Here is a 19,859-nt window from a genome sequence, read left to right as displayed (position 1 = left end):
AACGTGGGTAGTATATAATTAATAAACTGACATGGCATTATTTACTGAAATGTAAGAAGTAATGACTATACATAACTACAAAATCTTTATAGCAGCATTCACTGCATTAGAAAAATCCACAGAAAACACAAATATCCAATAATAGGAAAATGCATAAATTGTGATATTAAACCAATACAATAGTGGCAATACAAATGAAAGAACTACAGTTAGAAATATGACAATGAACTTTTCATAAATTCATTTCTAAGAAAAAATAATAAAGCAAGTTATAGAATAAATGTAACATGATCCATTTGTATGAAACTCACATTATTTTTAGAATATATGCCATGTGCAGTAAAACAATGAAGACATCGATTGATAAGTACAAAATTCAAGACTGCAAATATTTTCTGCTGGAACAAGGAAAAACAAAGCAGCAAAGGTACTGATATTGACGTACTCTTTCAGCTATCTGAGGGTATTTGCTACTGTTAGCCTCCATATAAGTAAATACTCTAAGGTAGCTGATATTTAATGATTTTCACCGCTCTACATAAAGAAGAAATCAATTATGAAAGACTAAATGCTACCCAAAAAAACTGGTCCTTATCCATTTAATTTATAAATTATGAGAATGAGTAATTAAAGTACAAAAGGTTAGCTAACCACAACCTAGCCCTACAGCAGTGTTGTGCCAGTAAAAAAAGAAAGTAGGAAAACATTATACTAACATAAAACTCTCAAAGAATTTTTAAAAAGAATTTATATGGGAAATCACTGAAACTAAGTTTGACTATTAACCCTCACTACTACTTTCAAAAAAAAAAGATAAAGAAATAAATATGCAAGAAAAATATAAACATTATATAACTATAATTAAAGTTTGACTATTAGAAAGGTATAAAGACAATTCTACTCTCATAATTGAAACATCTAGTTTATTTCATTCACTGCTATGCTCCTAAATTGAGTTTAAAGGGATACACAGAATGTCCTTCTTTCAATAAAGGATTAAAGAAAAATAATAACAAAATTGAGGACTTGAAACATAATAATAAAGTCATGTGAAAGCTAATACACAAATACAAAACCATCCTGAGGCCTTACATTTACTGGCTAAAAACAGGTCTGAATTTTCTCTCAGCTACAGCAAAGAAGAAAACATAAATAGTTTATAAATAAATGAGTATGTTAACCATCAGTTTTTCTGATACTGATTTCAGAAAGAAATATCTTCTACAAACTTACAAAGAAAATTATAACACAAAATTAGTTATCAAGACATAAAACATACAGAAGAGTGTTAAAAATCAATGGCTAATGAAAGGACCAGGAATTGGGAAAGTATATAAAAGCAATCTGCAGTAAAATTATTACATATGATGATTAATGGAGTTACTTAAAATTTATGATGTTATCTATTAGTCACATACAATTTACTGACCTTCCTGAATTGCTATGTCCATAGATATCCCAGAAGCTGAATGTAAAAGTTTCTGGTAATTCTGTGCATCTTGATCAAACAACTGTACAAGAAGAGTACAAGTCTTTTCATATTCACATCTACTAACAGTGCACAACTGCTCCAACTGCTGAAATACAGTAGCAGTGTCATCCAGTGGATCATCTAAATTATCTCTGCAAAAATATAAGACTAAATTAATATATGACATTAGAGTAAGAAATAACTTCTATTCACCACCAATAAAATTTAGTTATGTAAATTAAAAGCCCATGATTAATATAGAAATACAAGACACATTAGAAGCTAAGAAATAATAACTTCATATATGCCAGCAAGATGGCAGCAGAGCCAGGGTTGCCTCATCCCTGTACCCCAACTTAAACATCAGTACAAGAAAGACCCCCCACTAAAAAAATAAAAGGACCATGACAGCACTCACTTGTAGAAAAGGTCTGGCAGAAGGGAAAGGTAAATTTCTAAGTGACTTTAGTTTACAAGGGTAACAGGGAAGAACTCTCAAGAAGGAAGAAGGGTGACTGCCAAGCAAAGTCCCCTACAGTTGCTGACTCAGTACAGTACAAGAGGGACTCCTGTGATCCAAACTGCGCTAGATAAGGAAGTGCATAAGGTGGCACAAGAAAGGAGGGTGTACTACAGTCGGGGGATGCAGAGCAGGGATTACTGGGTTTAAGCCTGAGTCTCTTAATATAGAACAGATGGAGCTGGACTGGTATGGGTCTCACCATAAAAGAGGGTACTAGCAAACCCTAAGTGAGAAATATTCAAAACACCTGCCAGCCCCACCATATTTAAGGAATATCTGAACAATTAAAATTCAAGCACCTGTCACTAATATGAATAAGCAACCCAGGATAAGGTTCTGAACTGAATAAAAAAACTTTCAGCCTGTGACCCCCCATATCAACTCCAGTCCATGCCTAATAGTACACCTACTGCTTATACAAAACCAAATGTGGAAACAGACACAAAACTGTAAGAGAACTTAAAACTAGGAGCTGGCCTAGAAGCGGGGAATCACTGTAGATCCCAACCACACATCTCTGGTAACCACAGTAGGAAGCCTGAATTCTTGAGTTTACTGGAGTTAACTAACTGCCCCAGTCTGTTTTTTATACTTCCTACCCTTTGCTGGTAACATTTTTCCAGTTATTCATAAGATGCAGACAAATGAAAGTCTTAAAACCCACAGAAAGTTAAAAAGGAGAAAAAACACACACAAATGCTGGAGAAGAGTCTCCATCCAGCAGAATTTCAGATATAACTGGAGAACTTTAAAGGTGACAATTCTAACAATGTCTATAGAACTAATTAAAACAATGGATGGGGGAGGGGCATCAAACAGCAACAGTGTAAAGATAAAGAAAATATGAAGCAGCTAGATTCACCATCCTTTTATGATGAAAACCCTTGAAAAGCAGAGGTTAGATGGTATAGATAATAACACATTAAAAGCCCTGTGTGACAAAATCCACAGTTAAATCATGCTCAAACATGAAAAACTAAAAGCTTTTACAGTAACATCTGGTACAAGACAAAGATGTTCACTCTCAAGTCCTAGCTAGAGTGATTTAGACAAGTGAAAGCTATAAAAGAAACCCAAATCAAGAAAGATGAAGTAAAACTATCATTAGTTACAGATGATATAATAATATACATAGAGCATATTAAAAACTCCATGGAAAAACTAAAATAATGAATGAATTCAGCAACATGGCAGGTTACAAAATCAACACATAGTTGCATTCCTATATGCAAACAATAACTTAGAAGAAGAAATTACGAAAGTAATCCCATTGACAATCTTACCAAAACAAAATAAACACCTTGGAATACATATAACAAAGGAGGTGAAGGACATACAGAAGGTAAACCATAGAACATTGTTAAAATAAAACATAAAGGAATGAACAGACATTCCCTGCTCATGGATTGGAAGAAACAACATTGTCAAAATGGCCATCCTACCCAAAGCAATTTACAGATTCAATGCAATCCCAATAAAAATCTAGTGGTATGTTTCAAAGAACTAGAATAAATATTACTGAATTCATATGAAATCATAAAAGACCCAAAAAGTCACGGCAATTCTGAAAAAAAGAAAAAGAATGAAGGAATCACAGGTTCAGACCTCAGACTACACTGTAAAGCTAAAACAATTAAACCAGTGTGGCATAGCAACAAAAACAGATGCACAGACCAATAAAATAGAATTGACAGCTCACGAATAAAATCACACCTATATGAACAATTATTATGGCAAAAGGAAAACATACACTGGAACAAGGGTGGCCTTCTCAATAAATGTAAAGAAAAAGAATTTTTAAAATGAAAACACTGCAAGAACCATTTGGAAGACATTAAAGAGAAATAACATCTGCATAATGAGAATCCTGGAAGAAAGTAAAACAGCAAAAAAAATTTTAAGAAATTACTGAAAATCGTCTGAATCTCAGGAAAGAGCTAGATGTTCTTTTTAGAAGGCCCAAAGAGTTCTAAACACAGTGATACCAGACAGTACACCACACACATAACTGGATGAAAACTGTTGAAAACCAATGACAAGGACAGAATATTAAAAATAACAAGATCAAAAGAGTAAAGTATACATCAATCACATTGTCAGTGAACTTTCCGGTAGAAACATTACAAACACAACAGGAATAGTAGGAATTCTCTGAAGTACCTAAAGAAGGACTCCAGTCCAGGACAAAAAGTAAGTAAGGAGCTTCACTAAAAAGCAAAAACTGAAAGAATTTATCAACACCAAACCACATATGAAAGAAACTAAAGGGGCTATCATAAAGAAATAGAACATCAAGGTAACAAACATCTAAGCCACTTAAATGGAAAAAGAAAATGAAAGTTAACAATATGGCCTATTAGAATGAGTCAAGTGTAGACCACCCAAAAGGTCACAGAAATAGCCATCATGTATTAACCTCAGTAGAAACCTCAAACAAGAACTATAAAAAGTAACACAGAAGACAGCAGAAATGGAATTTAATCAAAACGGGAAGCTGTTAAAAAAAAGTAAAAAATGGGACAAAGCTAAACAAACACAAAAATGTAACAAAATGGCAATTACAGCTTATGTCTGAATAACAGCCTTATAAACACAAATGACTCGAATCTGAGTAAAAAGATACAGTGTGGCTTAAAGGATTTCAAAACAGAGTCCAATTTCCTGATGTTTACTCATCTTATCAATACAGACAAGCATACCTAATGTTAATAGATGGAGAGAAAGCATTTGATAAGATTCAGCATTGATTTATAATAAAGTTCTAAGCAAGATGGAAAACTAAAAGGCCATATATCACAAGCTGCCAATATAAAACTTGATGTCAAATAAATTAGAAAAAAAAAACAAACCTCCAAAGGCTTTCCCGTTAAGATTGTATACAAGACAAGGACATTTATTATCATCATTTCTGTTTAACTTATTAGAGATTTTCAATAGCGGTACCAAACACACAGAAAATAAAGGGAATTCACCTTAGAAAAAAAGAAGTGAAAATATCAGTATATATATTATACTAGAAAATCCTAAAAATTCCATCAGAAAGTTAAAAAATAAATGAATATGGCACAACGTCATGTGACAAAAAAAAAAAACAAAAATCCTTTCAATTTTTATAAACTGAGAATAAAAAGAAAATGTTGATAATAGCTCCATTTATAGTTGCTTTAAAAAATTAAATTCCTTGAAAGAAAACTATAAAAGGAGACAAAAACCTATAAAAAGAAAACTATAGGATGTTACTAAAGGCTTTAATTTTGACAGAAAAAGATGAAAAGATATCCTATTTTCATGGATGAATGGGGAGAATCAATGTATTCAAAATGACAATCTACCTAAAATGATACATAAATTTAATACAATCCCCCTCACAGTATCATCAATATTTTTCAAAGAATTTGAGAAAAAAAAAAAAGGTATATGGAACCACAAAAAGACTTTGAATTGTATAAGAAACCTGGAGATAAAAAGAGGCATCATATTACATGACTTCATATTTTATTATAAAGCAATAGTCCTAAAGAACAGTTATGGTAATGGGACAAAAACAGATATAAAGAAATAGAACTGAAAACCACGATTAAATTACATACATACCAGCACCAAATCTATGATACTGCAGCTGTGACCATAAAATGGGGAGAAGATATCTTTTAATAAGTGGTGCTGGGAAAACTGGAGAGCCACACATCAAAGAATGAAACAGTATCACTCGCTAACTCACACACAAAAATAAACACCTAATAGATCAAAGAATTAGATAAAAGAACTATAAATACAAGACACTTAGAAGAAAATACTGATTCTGTGATATCAATGATAAAAGATATTTTTGGTATCTCAACTTTTATGGCAAGGGAATTAAAAACAATCAATTGGAAGTACCTCAAGTCAAAAAGCTTTTATACAGTGAAAGAAAAGACAATCTATTTAATTGGATAAAATATTTACACTATACACAACTGATAAAGGATTAATATTCCAAATATGTAAAAAAATAATAATTCAACAATAAAAAAATATAAACAACCCAGTTGTTAAGCGGTGAAGATAACAGACACTTCACCAAGAGGATACCTAAAGGACAAATATATGAAAAAATGTTCACTCTCATTTCTGATAAAAAGATGCAGTTTAAAACCACAATGATATACCACCACACCCATATTAAAAAACATAAGAAAGTTTTGGAGAGGAAGCAGAGGAAAAGGAACCCTACTGCATTGTTGGTGAGAATGTAAACAGGTGCGACCATTATGGAAATTGATCTGGATTTAACCCTATAAAACTGAAAATGGAAATACTGTATGACCCAACAACCCATTTGTATACATTGCATGTATACAAATATGAAATCATCAACACAAAAACCCTTTGCTCCACAATGTTCAAATTAGCATATAGGTAGGACATGGAAAAAAGCCTAAGTAGCCACTGGTGGAAGACTAGGTCAAGAATATGTGGTGAGTCCACAGCATGAAATATTATAAAGACATAAGCAAGCAGAAATGCAGTCATTGTCAGCAATATGGAAGAAAGTCGACAGAATTATGTGTAGCAAAGTCAAAACAATAAAACAGTGGATATGTACAAAGCATACAACTCAATCAAGAACACACTTTCAAAATCCAGTAAATATCCTGAGGGCTCTGAGTTTAAGAGAGTGGGTATGGGGAAAAGTTTTTAAAAAAGGAATTAAAACATCTTATATTTGAAAATAATATGACTATGTACATAAATAATAGCAAAGAAACCACAAGATAGGTGAGTTTACAAAGGTCCTGGCATAAAAGGTCAATATTTAACCGTATTCCTATATATTTGTAATGAGTTAGTAACTGAAATGAAAAAGAACAGAACTTCATAAAGGCATCAAGAAACAAAAAGTATCAGTTGAATCTAATTAAATGTTAAGTAAGAGCTGAAGGTTGAATACTACTATGAAACACTGATGAAAGAAATCACAAGAGCTAAATAAAAGATATGCTTTCTGATGGAAAAGCTCAATATTGCTGGGGTGTCAATTCTCACAAATTAACCTATAATCCCAGTCAAAATCCCAAAAGAAGTTTTTGTATATACTGACAAGCAGATTCTAAAATTTACATGAAAAAGCCAAAAACAATTTTGAAACAAGGAAAACCAAGGGCATTACCTAATTTCAAAACATGGAATAATCAAAATAAGAGTACTGACAGAATAATGACATTTATTTCCATAAATTGAGAACAGAGTCCAGAAATAGAACCTCATATATGTGGTCAATGAACTAATTTTTGAAAATCGCTTACAGATGATTCAAGAGGAAAGGATTTTTTCCCCACAGCTGGTGTTGAAATAAACAATAACACTAGACCTTAACTCATATCATATATAAAAATTACTTTAAAATTAATAGACCTGAGGCCCTCCCTGGTGGCGCAGCGGGTTCAAGCACAGCACTAAGAAGCTTAAGCTACTCCACATGAGTTCGATCCCCGCCTGCCCCGGAGGTGACCACATGGCGAGGCAGACCTCTCCTGACCCGCCCGCTGCTCCTCTCAGCAGTGTACTTCCTCCATCTGCCTGTTCTGCTCCCCACTCTGTCTCTGTTGAACCTTCTCACCCTCCCAATCTCTGGCCTGTACCCCAGTTCTATATGAATAAATAAATAAGTCTTTAAAAAAAATTAATAGACCTGAATGTAAATTCTAACATTATAAAACTTCTAGAAGAAAGAAGTAAATGATAAGTTGGACTTCATTAAACTTTAAAACTACTGCTCTTTGGAAGACTCTGTTAATGAAATGAAAAGGCAAGCTATAGACTTGGAAATAATATTGAAAAAACACATGAGATACAAAGACAGAACTAAAATATAGGAGCCTCTCAAATTGCAATATGAGAAAATAAACATTTCTCATAAAATGTTTTTTAAAAACATTTTTAAAACTTTGGCAACATTTTTGGCAGGCATTTTGCCAGGTTACATATAAATGGTAAACACATGAAGATGAGGTGCTACTGGGTAACTAATAAAATGACTAAAATTTTTAAAAGTATACAATATCAAGTGCTGGCGAAGATGCAGGGTAATTAGATCCTTTGCATATTGCTGCTGGGAATGCAAAATGGTACAGCCACTTTGGAAAACAGTTTAGCAGTTTCCTATAAGGGAAAACATACACTTAACAATGCAATCCAAGAATCCCACATCTAGGTATTTTCCAAAAATAAAAATACAATATTATTTCATACAGAAACTTATTTTATATAGAAAATTCTTTTCATAATTGACAAAAAGAGAAAAAAAAAACCCAGTGCCCATTAACTGGTGAATGGATAAACTGATATATCCATAAAAGGTGCTATAAACTGTATAATTTGATTTATACAACATCTAGAAAAGGCCAAAACTAAGGAAACAAAACAGATTAGTAATTATCAGACCAAAAGAGTAGAAAAGGGTGAATGCAAAGTGACCCAAAATAACTTTCTGAGGTGATGGAAATTTTCTCCTTCTTGATTGTAACAGAGCTACACAACTGTATGCACCTTCCAGAACATAGAGATGTGTACATTAAGAAGGGTGAATTTTACAGTAATCATATTACTTATAAATTATTTAAAATTCCACAGTAAAAATACAACAGAAACATTTAGTTTTTCAATACCTCACAACTATGGCAACAGATTCCAAACGAGAAGTGATAAAGGCCTTTGTGATTTCTGGAGCATAAGTGTCTAATAAGTGGGGTTCAGTCGATTTCACAAAAGGAACAGAAGCCACCATCCTCTGCCACAAAGTTAATAAATAATGAACACTGTTGGGGGCAAATTCCCAATGCTACAAAGGAAAAAAGCAGAAGTTAGTTAAAATGACATATCTTCCTAGATTAAAATTACAAAGGTAAAATTACTAACCATACATTTTCAAATTAACTTTTATTCTGATTATAGTCAATGAACACTTAACACAGCAAATGTAAAAGCAAAAAAGTATAAAAAATATTATACTCTCTTATATTTTATCACCCAAGGATGTTCACTATTAAAATGTTACATTTTCTTCTAATCATCTTTTCATAAATATTTTTTTCATAATTGACATAATGGTAAATAGCATATATATTTTTAAAAGAAAATCTGTATAATAAAAATCTTTTATTTCTTCACATAGGTTTTGCTATGCTATCTCAATTTATTCTTGAATTATTAAATATTTAGATGGCCTCTACATTTTTATTATATAAAGTATGTTTTGCTATGCACTTTTTAAACCTAAAGCCTTACAATGAAGATTTTTTACAAAGTACTCAAAGAGATGTTTAAAAAATCCCAAGCTAACCTTACCATAAAATTGTTTTAAAACTGTCTAGAATTTAATATCAATTACCTACTTGTATTTACCTGTAGGCTAGTAATGGTAAAATTAGCAATCAATCTGATAACTTCAGGATACTCCTTCACCATAACTAATTCTCCCAGCTGATAATTTGTCTTTAAACGAGCCAAAAACCGGCAAAATTCATGATAATTACCTGGATCAGACAAACCCTAAATTATGAAAGAAAAAAAAAGGATTTTTTTTTTTAATATAAGAAAACAAAGTAAGCTAATAATCCATCATACCACCAATATGTTATCAAGAATACTTTATTAAGTCTGTCAGTTTTCATGGATACTTATGGTATTTTTTGTCAATTAGGTAGACATTAATGAAAGAAAACAAATGATTCCTGCAGTGTTTAATGTAGTCATCAGTGATTAAAATAATGATTTCAAAATGTAGGTTTTGGAAGAAGCTTTGCACCACATGACTAAGTTATGTTTGGGAACCAATTATGTTACACAAAAAAATATTTTATGTGCATATAGATCTATACATTTGTACTGTGGCATAAATAGAAATCAGTAAAGATCAGGAAAGGTGACCCCAGTTGTCTGTAAGCTTCTTAAAAGCAGGGCACATGTCTCAACAAATCTACAGTTTGAGAACTTTCCACAGTAGCTATATACTACAAAAGCTTCTAGGATATTTCATTTATACACAATCCACAAAATATGAAATAGTACCTAAATTATAGTTGAATTACAAAAACATATTTTGTACTCATTAATCTTCTAATACAAGCTTATAATTCTAAAATAATTAACATAATGGCAAACTAACTTTTACAGCTATGAAACATCAACATGAGGATGTTAGAAAAGTAAAAAAATATAAATCTAATGTTAGCATATTATGTTGCATATAGTAGATGACAGTGAATTAACAACTAAAAAATTTTAAGTATGTTGGTAAAATCTCATTTACCAACAAAACGTAAATTTCAGCTATGCTAACATTGAAAACATGAAATAAGTGCACAACACCTAAAATATACTTAAGAATAACCTGCATAAATAATCGCTTTTATAAAGTAAGCACATTTTCTTTTGCACAGATATGTTCCCTCAAAAGTTATTACCAAGATTATTTAGACAAAACACCCTTAAATCATTTTACCTTTTAAATCTAGACTTTTATTACAGGTATCTAAAACCAAAAACTAAAGTGAAGCAAAATATTTTAACTAGCCACTTAAAATCACTAATTATTAATGGCTTTGTAAGTCTCTGAAATAAATCCTGCCACTAAAGCTTTGCAGTTAACAGAGATTTTAAACTCTACAAAGTCGTATGTGTCCACAAGAGGGCAAAAGACAATATTTCACAAGTTAAAGCCACTTATTCCAATATTAACATTCAAATTTATATTAAGTCTTCTAGTTCAGAAGGCAGATATAATGCTGAATTAATCACTTCAGTAATTTAAGTGCAAAGACATACGAAACAATGGTAAGAAGCAGAAGCATAATAAGATATTATACACATATTAGTAAAAAAAAAAAAAACCTGTATTTCTAAATGCTAAGTATTAATTAAATGACTTCATAAATACCTGAGGGTTTTCAAGAATCCTTTTTACTCCACTAATTAAATTACCAAGGTACTTGGCACGTTCAGGACTGCTAAATAAAGACCTTCTTGTAGATGCAAACTGAACTAAACATGAAAGTGCCTAAAAACAGGAACAAAATTTTTTTCCATTATAAAATTAGCTTTACCCACATTTAAGGAATACCAGTCTTCAGATAAGAAAAGATTTTTTTAATTTTAATGATAAAAAATACTATAAAACTCAAAACTAATGGATAACAGTACTACCCACAACCTTTCACCCTCAGCACTAAAATTTCTCATGTGAATACTTATTATCAAGTATTCCAGAACAAGAGCCTGAGCATGAATACACTCAAAAAACTCGCAGTGGCTCTTTGCTCAGTTAAGTTCAAAAATCAAGGAATGGGTACTCTACCAAAAAGAAACATGTTTGGCAAATACTGCACTTACACTGTGATAGCCTGCAGGAAAACAAAAATCCTGTAACTTTATTGAATCCAGCATGTACCAAATTTATTTGCTAAGAAACCTGTTACACACACCATTCATTACTATCTTGGAAAATGATGCTGAAAACGTTCTAGGCTCTACTGAAATTCCTACAGAGCATGCACATTGTTATCTTCTTACAGTTTAATATTTTGCATGACAACTTCACAATTTTGGTTCTGAGTTCTACTACCAATGTCAATGATCCCACTGAAATCTTGTTTGATCATTAAGAGAAGCCCCAATTAGGCAACCTGAACCATATTTGCTTGTTTACTTTAAAAAAAAAAAATTGCTGTCAATATTTAAATATATCAATCAGGAGTTTCATACAATTTGTCAAGGTTCTCTTGGCAAGGTTGAGAATATGAATAAAAGTCAGAGAATGCCTTTTTCAGATATTCGCCAGTCTGCTACTGTTTAAAAAAAAAAATCCTAAGGAAATTCTGAACTGTATGAGGTTTAGGAGTCATTAGTATACCAAAAAATACCCAGGATTTTGGTGCAATATTTATTTTGCTACTGTAGAGAAAGTCAAGGTTGATGCACAGTGATATTGTTTACCTGACAAGATTACTTTGAGGATGGGTGAGATAAGCACCTTACAGTAGCACAAGTCCAATAAGAATTACTATCTTACAAAGCAGCGCTTTTCCACCTTGTTTTAAGGCTCCAATAGCTTTTTGTTTTATATCTGAAAACATAATTTTCCTCAAACCATGCTTTTTAAACAACTAAAAAGAAGACTATTCAGGCTGAAAAACAGAAGGCTGAAGCTCTGTGGCTCTAGCTGGGAAAATGGGTACAATGTGGAAGCCAGCTTTAAAAACTACCAACTTAAAACTGCCGATTGAAGAGCAGGCATTCTTGTTTTTAAAAGGGAATATTTTTGCCAATATGGCCAATAACATACCTAAACAAACAGACTACTAATATGTACTTTAAATCTGGAACACCTTTTTCAGGAAATGGCTATATTAGAATTCCCCAACTTCTATAAGTTTAGATATTATTAAATGAACAACTTTTCTTTTTCCAATCATATCTGATCTCTCTTAGATTCCAAGAAAAAAATAGGATGGACAACTTTAAAGTTCACAATAACCCAAGAGCTTGAAACCTTTTTTCTGAATACAATAAAACTTGATTCTGAACAACTTGAGTGATAAGCATTAAATCAAATGAGCCAATTCCACTATTACTCATTTGAAGATAGCTCATGGGCCAGTGAAGGCTAAGGCATGGAGTGGCAGGACTGAGAAATTAGAGAGAGGGTCAGAGAAGGAAGGTAGGAGAGGTAGCAGAGAACTGGATCAAGGCCCAGAAGGAGGGATGAGGACTGAAAAGAAAGAAGTTGCACACGGAGGTTAGTGGGTCATCTTAGCCTTGGGCAGGTGTTAAATCAGTATTTACTGGCCCACCTGTGAAATGGAGTGTATTGCTGGCTATACACAGAATCTGACAATATCTTAAACAATATATACCCTAGAAGATATAAGAATTTCAGAAGAAGCAAACGCAATGAAGAATATAAACATAATTTTTAAAGAAGTATATACTAAAATAAAGAGCAAAGTTAATACTTCAATGAAATAATAAATGGCTTGTACTTACTAACTGTGATAAAAGTGGGGGAAGTGAATGATACAAATTGAAGAAAAGATCCAATGTTTCTGGTTCCAGGAAAACTGGGGGAAAAAATTACTTTCTAATCATTATTTTCATTTCAGTGATCTTAAGGCACACAAATTAAAAATTTTAAAATGTCTGCAATGTAGTTACTCTTTCCAGTCAGGCTCAACTCGAACTTAATTCTTAGCTATTTTCCTTTGAAAGATGAAATAGTATGTAGAAATTAATTAGCTACGATGTTCTTTATTTCAAACATCTACAGATATTACCGGGAGAATCTTTTTACTATTGATATTTTCATTCACATTAGAAAACTAAAGTAATATAAATACTTAAAAATTCAAAGAGTATCAAAAAAGCATAAAATACTAACAATCATGTAATAAAACTGTACCCTACCACATTCTAACCACCTTCCAATTCTTAGCTAAGTTTGCATGTCTCCAAATAAAATGCTCTATACTACTATTTCTTTATTTGGCTGTTCTACTTTCGATAATCAAGTTCCTGTTATAGTATGAGACAAAAGCAGTTGAATCACTTAACATACCACCCTCGCCACTCTTTCAATAATTCCTCCTCTCTGAAAATCACATCTACTATTACAAGTTAGGATCAAATCAACTCGAAGTTTATGTTAATGACGACTACATAAATAATATTAACGTCTGAGTGAAAGAGCAGCTGTGACTATTGCCCTAATACTCCCTGGACTCAATTGTACCATCATTGTGTTTAGCATACATCTGCCTGCCACTAATTCTTTCCGAATATTGACATCTTTTGCAAAATGTTCTCCATGCCATTTTCCATATGATCAATGGCATCAAGTAATCAAGCATTTTCATACTCCCACCCCTACCTCCCAGAGCCTTAACCTTGGACTGGTCGTTTCCAAAACTGTATATAATTATCTCCTTTCTATGTCTTGTCATCTTGTGTTGAAGCTGTATTTTCCCAAATCCCACACTTTCCAATTTTCTTGCCTTGTATATCAAGTACATAAAGGATAAGCTCCAAGATGATTTACATGTCTGCAAATGCCTTTATTATATATTATACTTGACCATTTTAGTCTAGTTTGAAAGTCAGATGATAACACTTCATTGACTTCTAGCTTCCAGAGTTGCTGTTGAGAAATCTAATGGCATTCTCAATCCTATTCCTTTTCTTTTCCTTCTCTCCTTTTCAAAATCCATATGCCAGACACTCAAGTGTCATGTTATAACATTCTTGTATTTTTCTCTTAGTTTTTGTCTTCTGACTCTTTCACTGAATGCTTGAATTCAGCAATTGTCTTTTAAATTTGGAACATTTTTCAAACTTTTTAAAAAATATGTTATCCTATTTCAGAGAGTATTTTCTTTTCTCTCTGGGGAGATTAATTAAGCCTTTTAAGTTTACTTCTATACTTCACAGTCTATAGGTTATTAATTCTCCACATTTCGAAAAACTTTGAGATAATTACAGATTTGCATACAATTGCAAGAAAAAAATATAAACAGAGCCTAGGTACCCTATAACCATTTTCTCCCAAAGGTAAGTTCTTTCATAGTAACAGCAGGCTTATATGTCATGAAACTACACTGATACAACCCAACAGCCTTATTCAGATTTCCCTATTTTGCATGTACATCTGTGGGTATTCACACTGCACAATTCACCTGCATGTGTTACACATATTGGTCCATGAATTTATCAGTCAAATTACTTAAGTTCCATTTAATTACATTCCTGTGATTTACACATTAGAAGTTTTCATAAAACCTATGGTGTTCAGCTACTATATCTGATACCCTTTGAATGTGAAGTTTTCTAGTTTGGTCTTCAAAAGCAAGCAGGACAGTCAGGTAGGGAAGTAAGGGAAAAGGTTGTCAGAATCCTAGCTGCATAAGGTAATAGAGAAGACCCTTCAGAATTTATGTAGAACATAGACTTTTTACCTTTTGGCATAAACCCACCTCTGACTTCAGAAATACACTAAAGGATATATAAAAGTGAGAACAAATTAGCTAGATCTTTTTTGGCATTCCTCTCTGTAAGAATTGTTAATGCTGTTAGTTACTATAATATTATGTTTTCTCCTACTGTGCTTTAATGAAAGTTTCAAAATAGAAATCTCTATTTTCCCTTTCAAATTCTAGATTTTTCTTTCCTTTTTACCAAAATCAAAATATAGACATTATTATGATATGAACTTTAATATTTTAAAACAGAATTTAATATTGGAAATCTGTAGCTAACTGGGGTACAAGTAATCGCCTACTATGAGCTAGAGAGACCTGCACATAAGTCACATAATCCTGTGATGGCTGTTCCTCAAACTAAACTTTCTCTTACTTGTTCTCCAGGTTGTTGGAATCTGCACCGTGCAAAGATCATCTGCAGATTCATCTGCTGAACTACCAATGAAGTCAAAGTTAAGGCAGTTGAGGACTAGTTTCAAGACCTGCATAACTAGATTTTGTTGGTCTTGATCCTGAAGATTTAAAGGATTGGCCAACACCTGAAAAAAATTCAAAATCAAGTTAAACATAATGAAATATATCAAAAAATGAGTGACAGTTTGATTTAATAATTTTTTGAGGTCAAGTTAAAATTAGCAAAGATAAATGTTTGTAAAACTACAGAACCACTATCAATGAAAACAGATTTTTTTAATTAATCTTATATATTTTTTTACTATTAACTGCAGATTGTGGGCTGCCTTCTAAAGTTGTTACTTTTAAAAAATACTTTACATAACACAAGAACACATATAAGTGGAAAGAATTCATTAGTTCAGAGACTGCTTAGAACAAATAAAAAATATAACATTTTTCAACAAAAAGTTGAGTAAGTTCATGCATAAAGGATCTATATTCACTTAACAAAGATTTTTCAATTCATTTGACATGAAAGGGCAGATACAAGCTTCTGCAGAACAACCCTGATCCCCTCATACTCAAAATATTCCTTCTGACACAATCATAATAGAGTCTTTATTATTAAAGTCAACTATCTTCATTTAACTATGAAAAGATTGATCGTTTATGAGTAAGGAAAACATACTGTCATTTCAGAGCTTAATCTGCACATTATTAAAATACAGATAACATAAAGAAGTCTGTTTCTGAAATCTACAATAGAAATACAATGAAAGTTTACCTAAACAAAGATTATTAAATTCTCTTCAAATTTTGCTTTATCATATACCTCATAAGTAAAAGTGAAGATTTTGAAACTTCTTACAGATATGTGCGAATCCACTACATTAAAGTGCCCACAATAACTCTGCAAAAGGCAGAAGAGGGCTGAAGGGACAACAGGATTTATTTGAAACTCTTTAGATCTTAAATTTCCTAAATATTCTAACTAGGATATTACATTTTAAAATAACTTACCTCTTTTAGAAGAGAGCATGCGAGCACTAAAATATCTTTGAGAGAAGTGTCACGAAATGAAGTAGCTATTTTCCTGTGTTTTGCTGAAGGTCTAGAATAATCAACCTAAAAATATTAATATGAATTTAATTTAGTCAGAGTTACCAAACTGCAAAGCAAAAATTCACTAAATAAGAGAAGAAATGGAAATAATATTAAAGAATTACAAAGTATTTTAAGAGAACTTTTAAGAATCTACTGGGGAAAGTGACATATTCAAGGTCACACAAAGAGCTAATGGCAGGGTTATATGTAAAATGCAAGTTTCTGAATTATTGATATTGAGAGCTCTTTCTACAAAACATACTGACTCCAAAATCAAAACAAAAGATCATACCTTCAGATGCAATATGAACACAGATTACAAATAGATAGATAGATATTAAGACTATTAACTCCAGCCCCAGGAACTATCTTTCACATAAGGGAAGTAACAACTTCTCTGTTCCTCAAACTCCACCTGTGTAATGAGAACTCTCAGAGATGATCTTCAATTTCTAACTTTCTATGAATCAGCAAATTGAATCAGTTACAGAAAAACTCTTCTATATAGAAACAATATTTCTATATACACTAATTATATCATTGGCTTATATATCCCTGGATTCATTTTTAAAAAGTCAATCAAGGCAGAAAGGATAATCAGAAATCTGATTTATTACATTAGCAAAGTTATGTTCCCTCTCAGTATTTTATTACAGCTTTTAAGTGTAAACTTACTAAGAATAGTTATTGAGCCTCTAATCTAAAATATAAGATGGTCAAAACTATGTCATTAATATTTCTGCTTATCAAAGGAAATAGTAAATAAAGTGGAAATTTGATACCGAAATAATTAACATTATGGGCTACGTTCATAGAGAATTTCTTCTGGTATTTGGAAGAGGAAAATGAACTATTTTCCTGCTAATATTCATAGATTTGAAAACAGTAGTTCAAAATTGATTATCTAACACTTCTCTATCATAAAATTTAGACTATACATAATTTCATATTTATTTATTGAAACACAAAACATAACAAATGAAAAGTGATATGAAAGTAGTAACTGGAATCTGTAACCAATATGAAAGATCTGAGTCAGCATTTCCAGCACTCCTCCCTTCTTTTAAATCAAACTTCAGCCTCTCTGACAATTCTTCATTCAACACATCCTTTCCTCCACAACAACAAAAAACTTCTTTATACAAATGAATATTAGCATATGGCAGTACAATTGCCACTTAAATTCTTTGCATATGATTTCATCTAATCCTCAGAACCAATCTGTGGTTAGATACCTTCTTTTAAGGAAGAGAACATTCATCTGAGACCAACCTTTCACTACACCACCCTGTCTATAGCAAGGAGAGAAGAACCATGGGTTTATGGAGCACTTGTACTTGTTAGGTCCTGTGTTAGTCATAACAACCCATGTAAGGTGTCATCGTCACTTTACAGGTAGTGATATATAAATTTAAAGACATTAGGAAGTTTGTATAGTTAGCCACAGAATTAATTATAAGTTCAGGACTTACTTAGAACTTCCAAATTTATGTGTTTATTTTACTTGGGTTATTCATTTAAATAGCCTTTTTTTTTTTTTTTGAAAACTGATTGTATTTCATATCTTACTGCAATGCAAAGCTTACTCCACTATGTAGGCAAAGGACATTTTACTTCTTGATGCTTACATGTTTATCGTACTCCAGAAATAGATGTGGCTTGTGAAAAACTGGATAATATAATCCTCTTTTTTTTTTTAAGATTTTTTTTTATGCTTACAGAACTGGGGTGTGGGCCAGAGGTGTGGTAGGTGAGAGGATTCACCAGAGACAGAGTGGGGAGTAGAACAGGCAGATCTACTGAAATACACAGCCGAGGGGAGCAGTGGGAAGTCAGAAGAGATATGCCACGCCATGTGGGTCCCTGGCAGGGGTTGGAACTCATGCTGCAGTGGCTTTGGAGAGCTTCACAATGCAGTGCTTTAACCCACTGTGCCACCAGGGAGAGCCCAATCCTCTTATCTTTTAAGAAAATTCAAGCTTATATTTATTTTAAAAAGATACATCTTATTTTTTATAATAAGAGAATTTACCTAGCTCACATGACAACTTTTAATATTTGATTTTTATCATACAATGTAGATATTCCTACTGTTTTGTTCAAAAGTATTGAAGAAATGCTAGTTAAATTGTAAGTATCATAAAATTAGACCGAATAAAATGTCTCCAAAGAAATCATATCTTTTCCACCAAACAAAGTCAAAATCACACTTCAGACCTTGGAGACTATTTTGGAGACTATTTTGAAAGGTACTTAATTCTACTCAAGATAAGCCTGAAACATTTTGTGTCAGAAAGTAAGAAAATGTTCAAAGAAAAGTAAGTAAATTTCAAATGGACATGGAAGCCAGCTTGAAAGGGTGGCCCACTGGCCAAATCTAGGAAAATATGGACATAAAAATATAATGTTAGTAACAAACTATAACCTACTAAATAAAATAGAAAACCAAGAACTCATACTGACATAAATAAATGAATAAATTGAAGATATGATGGAATGAGGTATTTTCAGAGCCTATAGTTGCAGAAGCGTAGTACAGACCCTCTTAATCAAGTAACCAAAGCAAACATCATCAGTCATGACCAACCCAAATCACATGCTTTCTGACAGCAATCACAATCTCACCTATGACAGTCCGAGCAAACATGCTATATATGCTGCGAACCTCATAATGAAGAAGCATCTGACAATCTCAAACTGAGGAGCACATTACAAACAGCTGGTCTGTAAGCTTCACAAGTTCCAAGGACATCAAAGTGAAGGAAAGATTGCTTTTTTCATATTAATCAAGATTAATTAATCATATCATAAATGAGATGCACAATTCTAAACTGGTTCCTGTCTAAAACAAATGGTAAGATTTGAATGGAGTCTAAGGATAATAACACAGGACAGTTGCAAAAAAAAGTTTATGTGCTGTATTCACAACTTTAAGATAGTTAATTAAAAAAAAAAACTTGGTTAGTTTCTGTACCATTATTTTTATTGGAACTCCGCATTACCTAATCTAAATGCAGCAAATCACTACTACCCATTAATTTGTATGCCTGGCATGAAGTAAGAAATGAATAAAAATGCTAGTTTTAAAATTAACAAAAGTTGAATGTTGTGTAAAGTGGATAGCGGTTACATGGAATTGCTCTTTTCTATTCACTTTCATGAGATATTTATAGCAAAAATTATTTTAAAATATATATATATAAAATAATATATAATTTAATATATATATTAAAATATATATATATATATATATCTGTATCTGTATGCCTGGCATGAAGTAAGAAATGAATAAAAATGCTAGTTTTAAAATTAACAAAAGTTGAATGTTGTGTAAAGTGGATAGCGGTTACATGGA

The 19,859-nt window shown here is 32.1% G+C and overlaps 1 protein-coding gene across 4 annotated transcripts in view; it reads right to left on the bottom strand.

Moving 5' to 3' along the window:
• RANBP17 (RAN binding protein 17) overlaps positions 1 to 19,859 on the bottom strand; it is a 307,270-nt gene that overhangs the window by 255,642 nt on the left and 31,769 nt on the right. For all 4 annotated transcript variants that reach the window (XM_012722309.1, XM_012722311.1, XM_012722312.1 and 1 more), the window contains 7 exons: positions 16,421 to 16,525; positions 15,378 to 15,543; positions 13,020 to 13,093; positions 10,915 to 11,034; positions 9,381 to 9,527; positions 8,645 to 8,817; positions 1,430 to 1,623 (listed from right to left, as the gene is read on the bottom strand). In XM_012722309.1, coding sequence (XP_012577763.1) covers positions 1,430 to 1,623; positions 8,645 to 8,817; positions 9,381 to 9,527; positions 10,915 to 11,034; positions 13,020 to 13,093; positions 15,378 to 15,543; positions 16,421 to 16,525 — 979 coding nt within the window. The remainder of the gene's footprint in view (positions 1 to 1,429; positions 1,624 to 8,644; positions 8,818 to 9,380; positions 9,528 to 10,914; positions 11,035 to 13,019; positions 13,094 to 15,377; positions 15,544 to 16,420; positions 16,526 to 19,859) is intronic.

Source organism: Condylura cristata, unplaced genomic scaffold (genome assembly GCF_000260355.1).
Source record: "Condylura cristata isolate star-nosed mole 26May11 unplaced genomic scaffold, ConCri1.0 scaffold00008, whole genome shotgun sequence".
Taxonomy (NCBI): Eukaryota; Metazoa; Chordata; class Mammalia; order Eulipotyphla; family Talpidae; genus Condylura; species Condylura cristata.
Note: the sequence above shows the minus strand (reverse complement) of the source record. Positions and strands in the feature narration are given on the sequence as shown.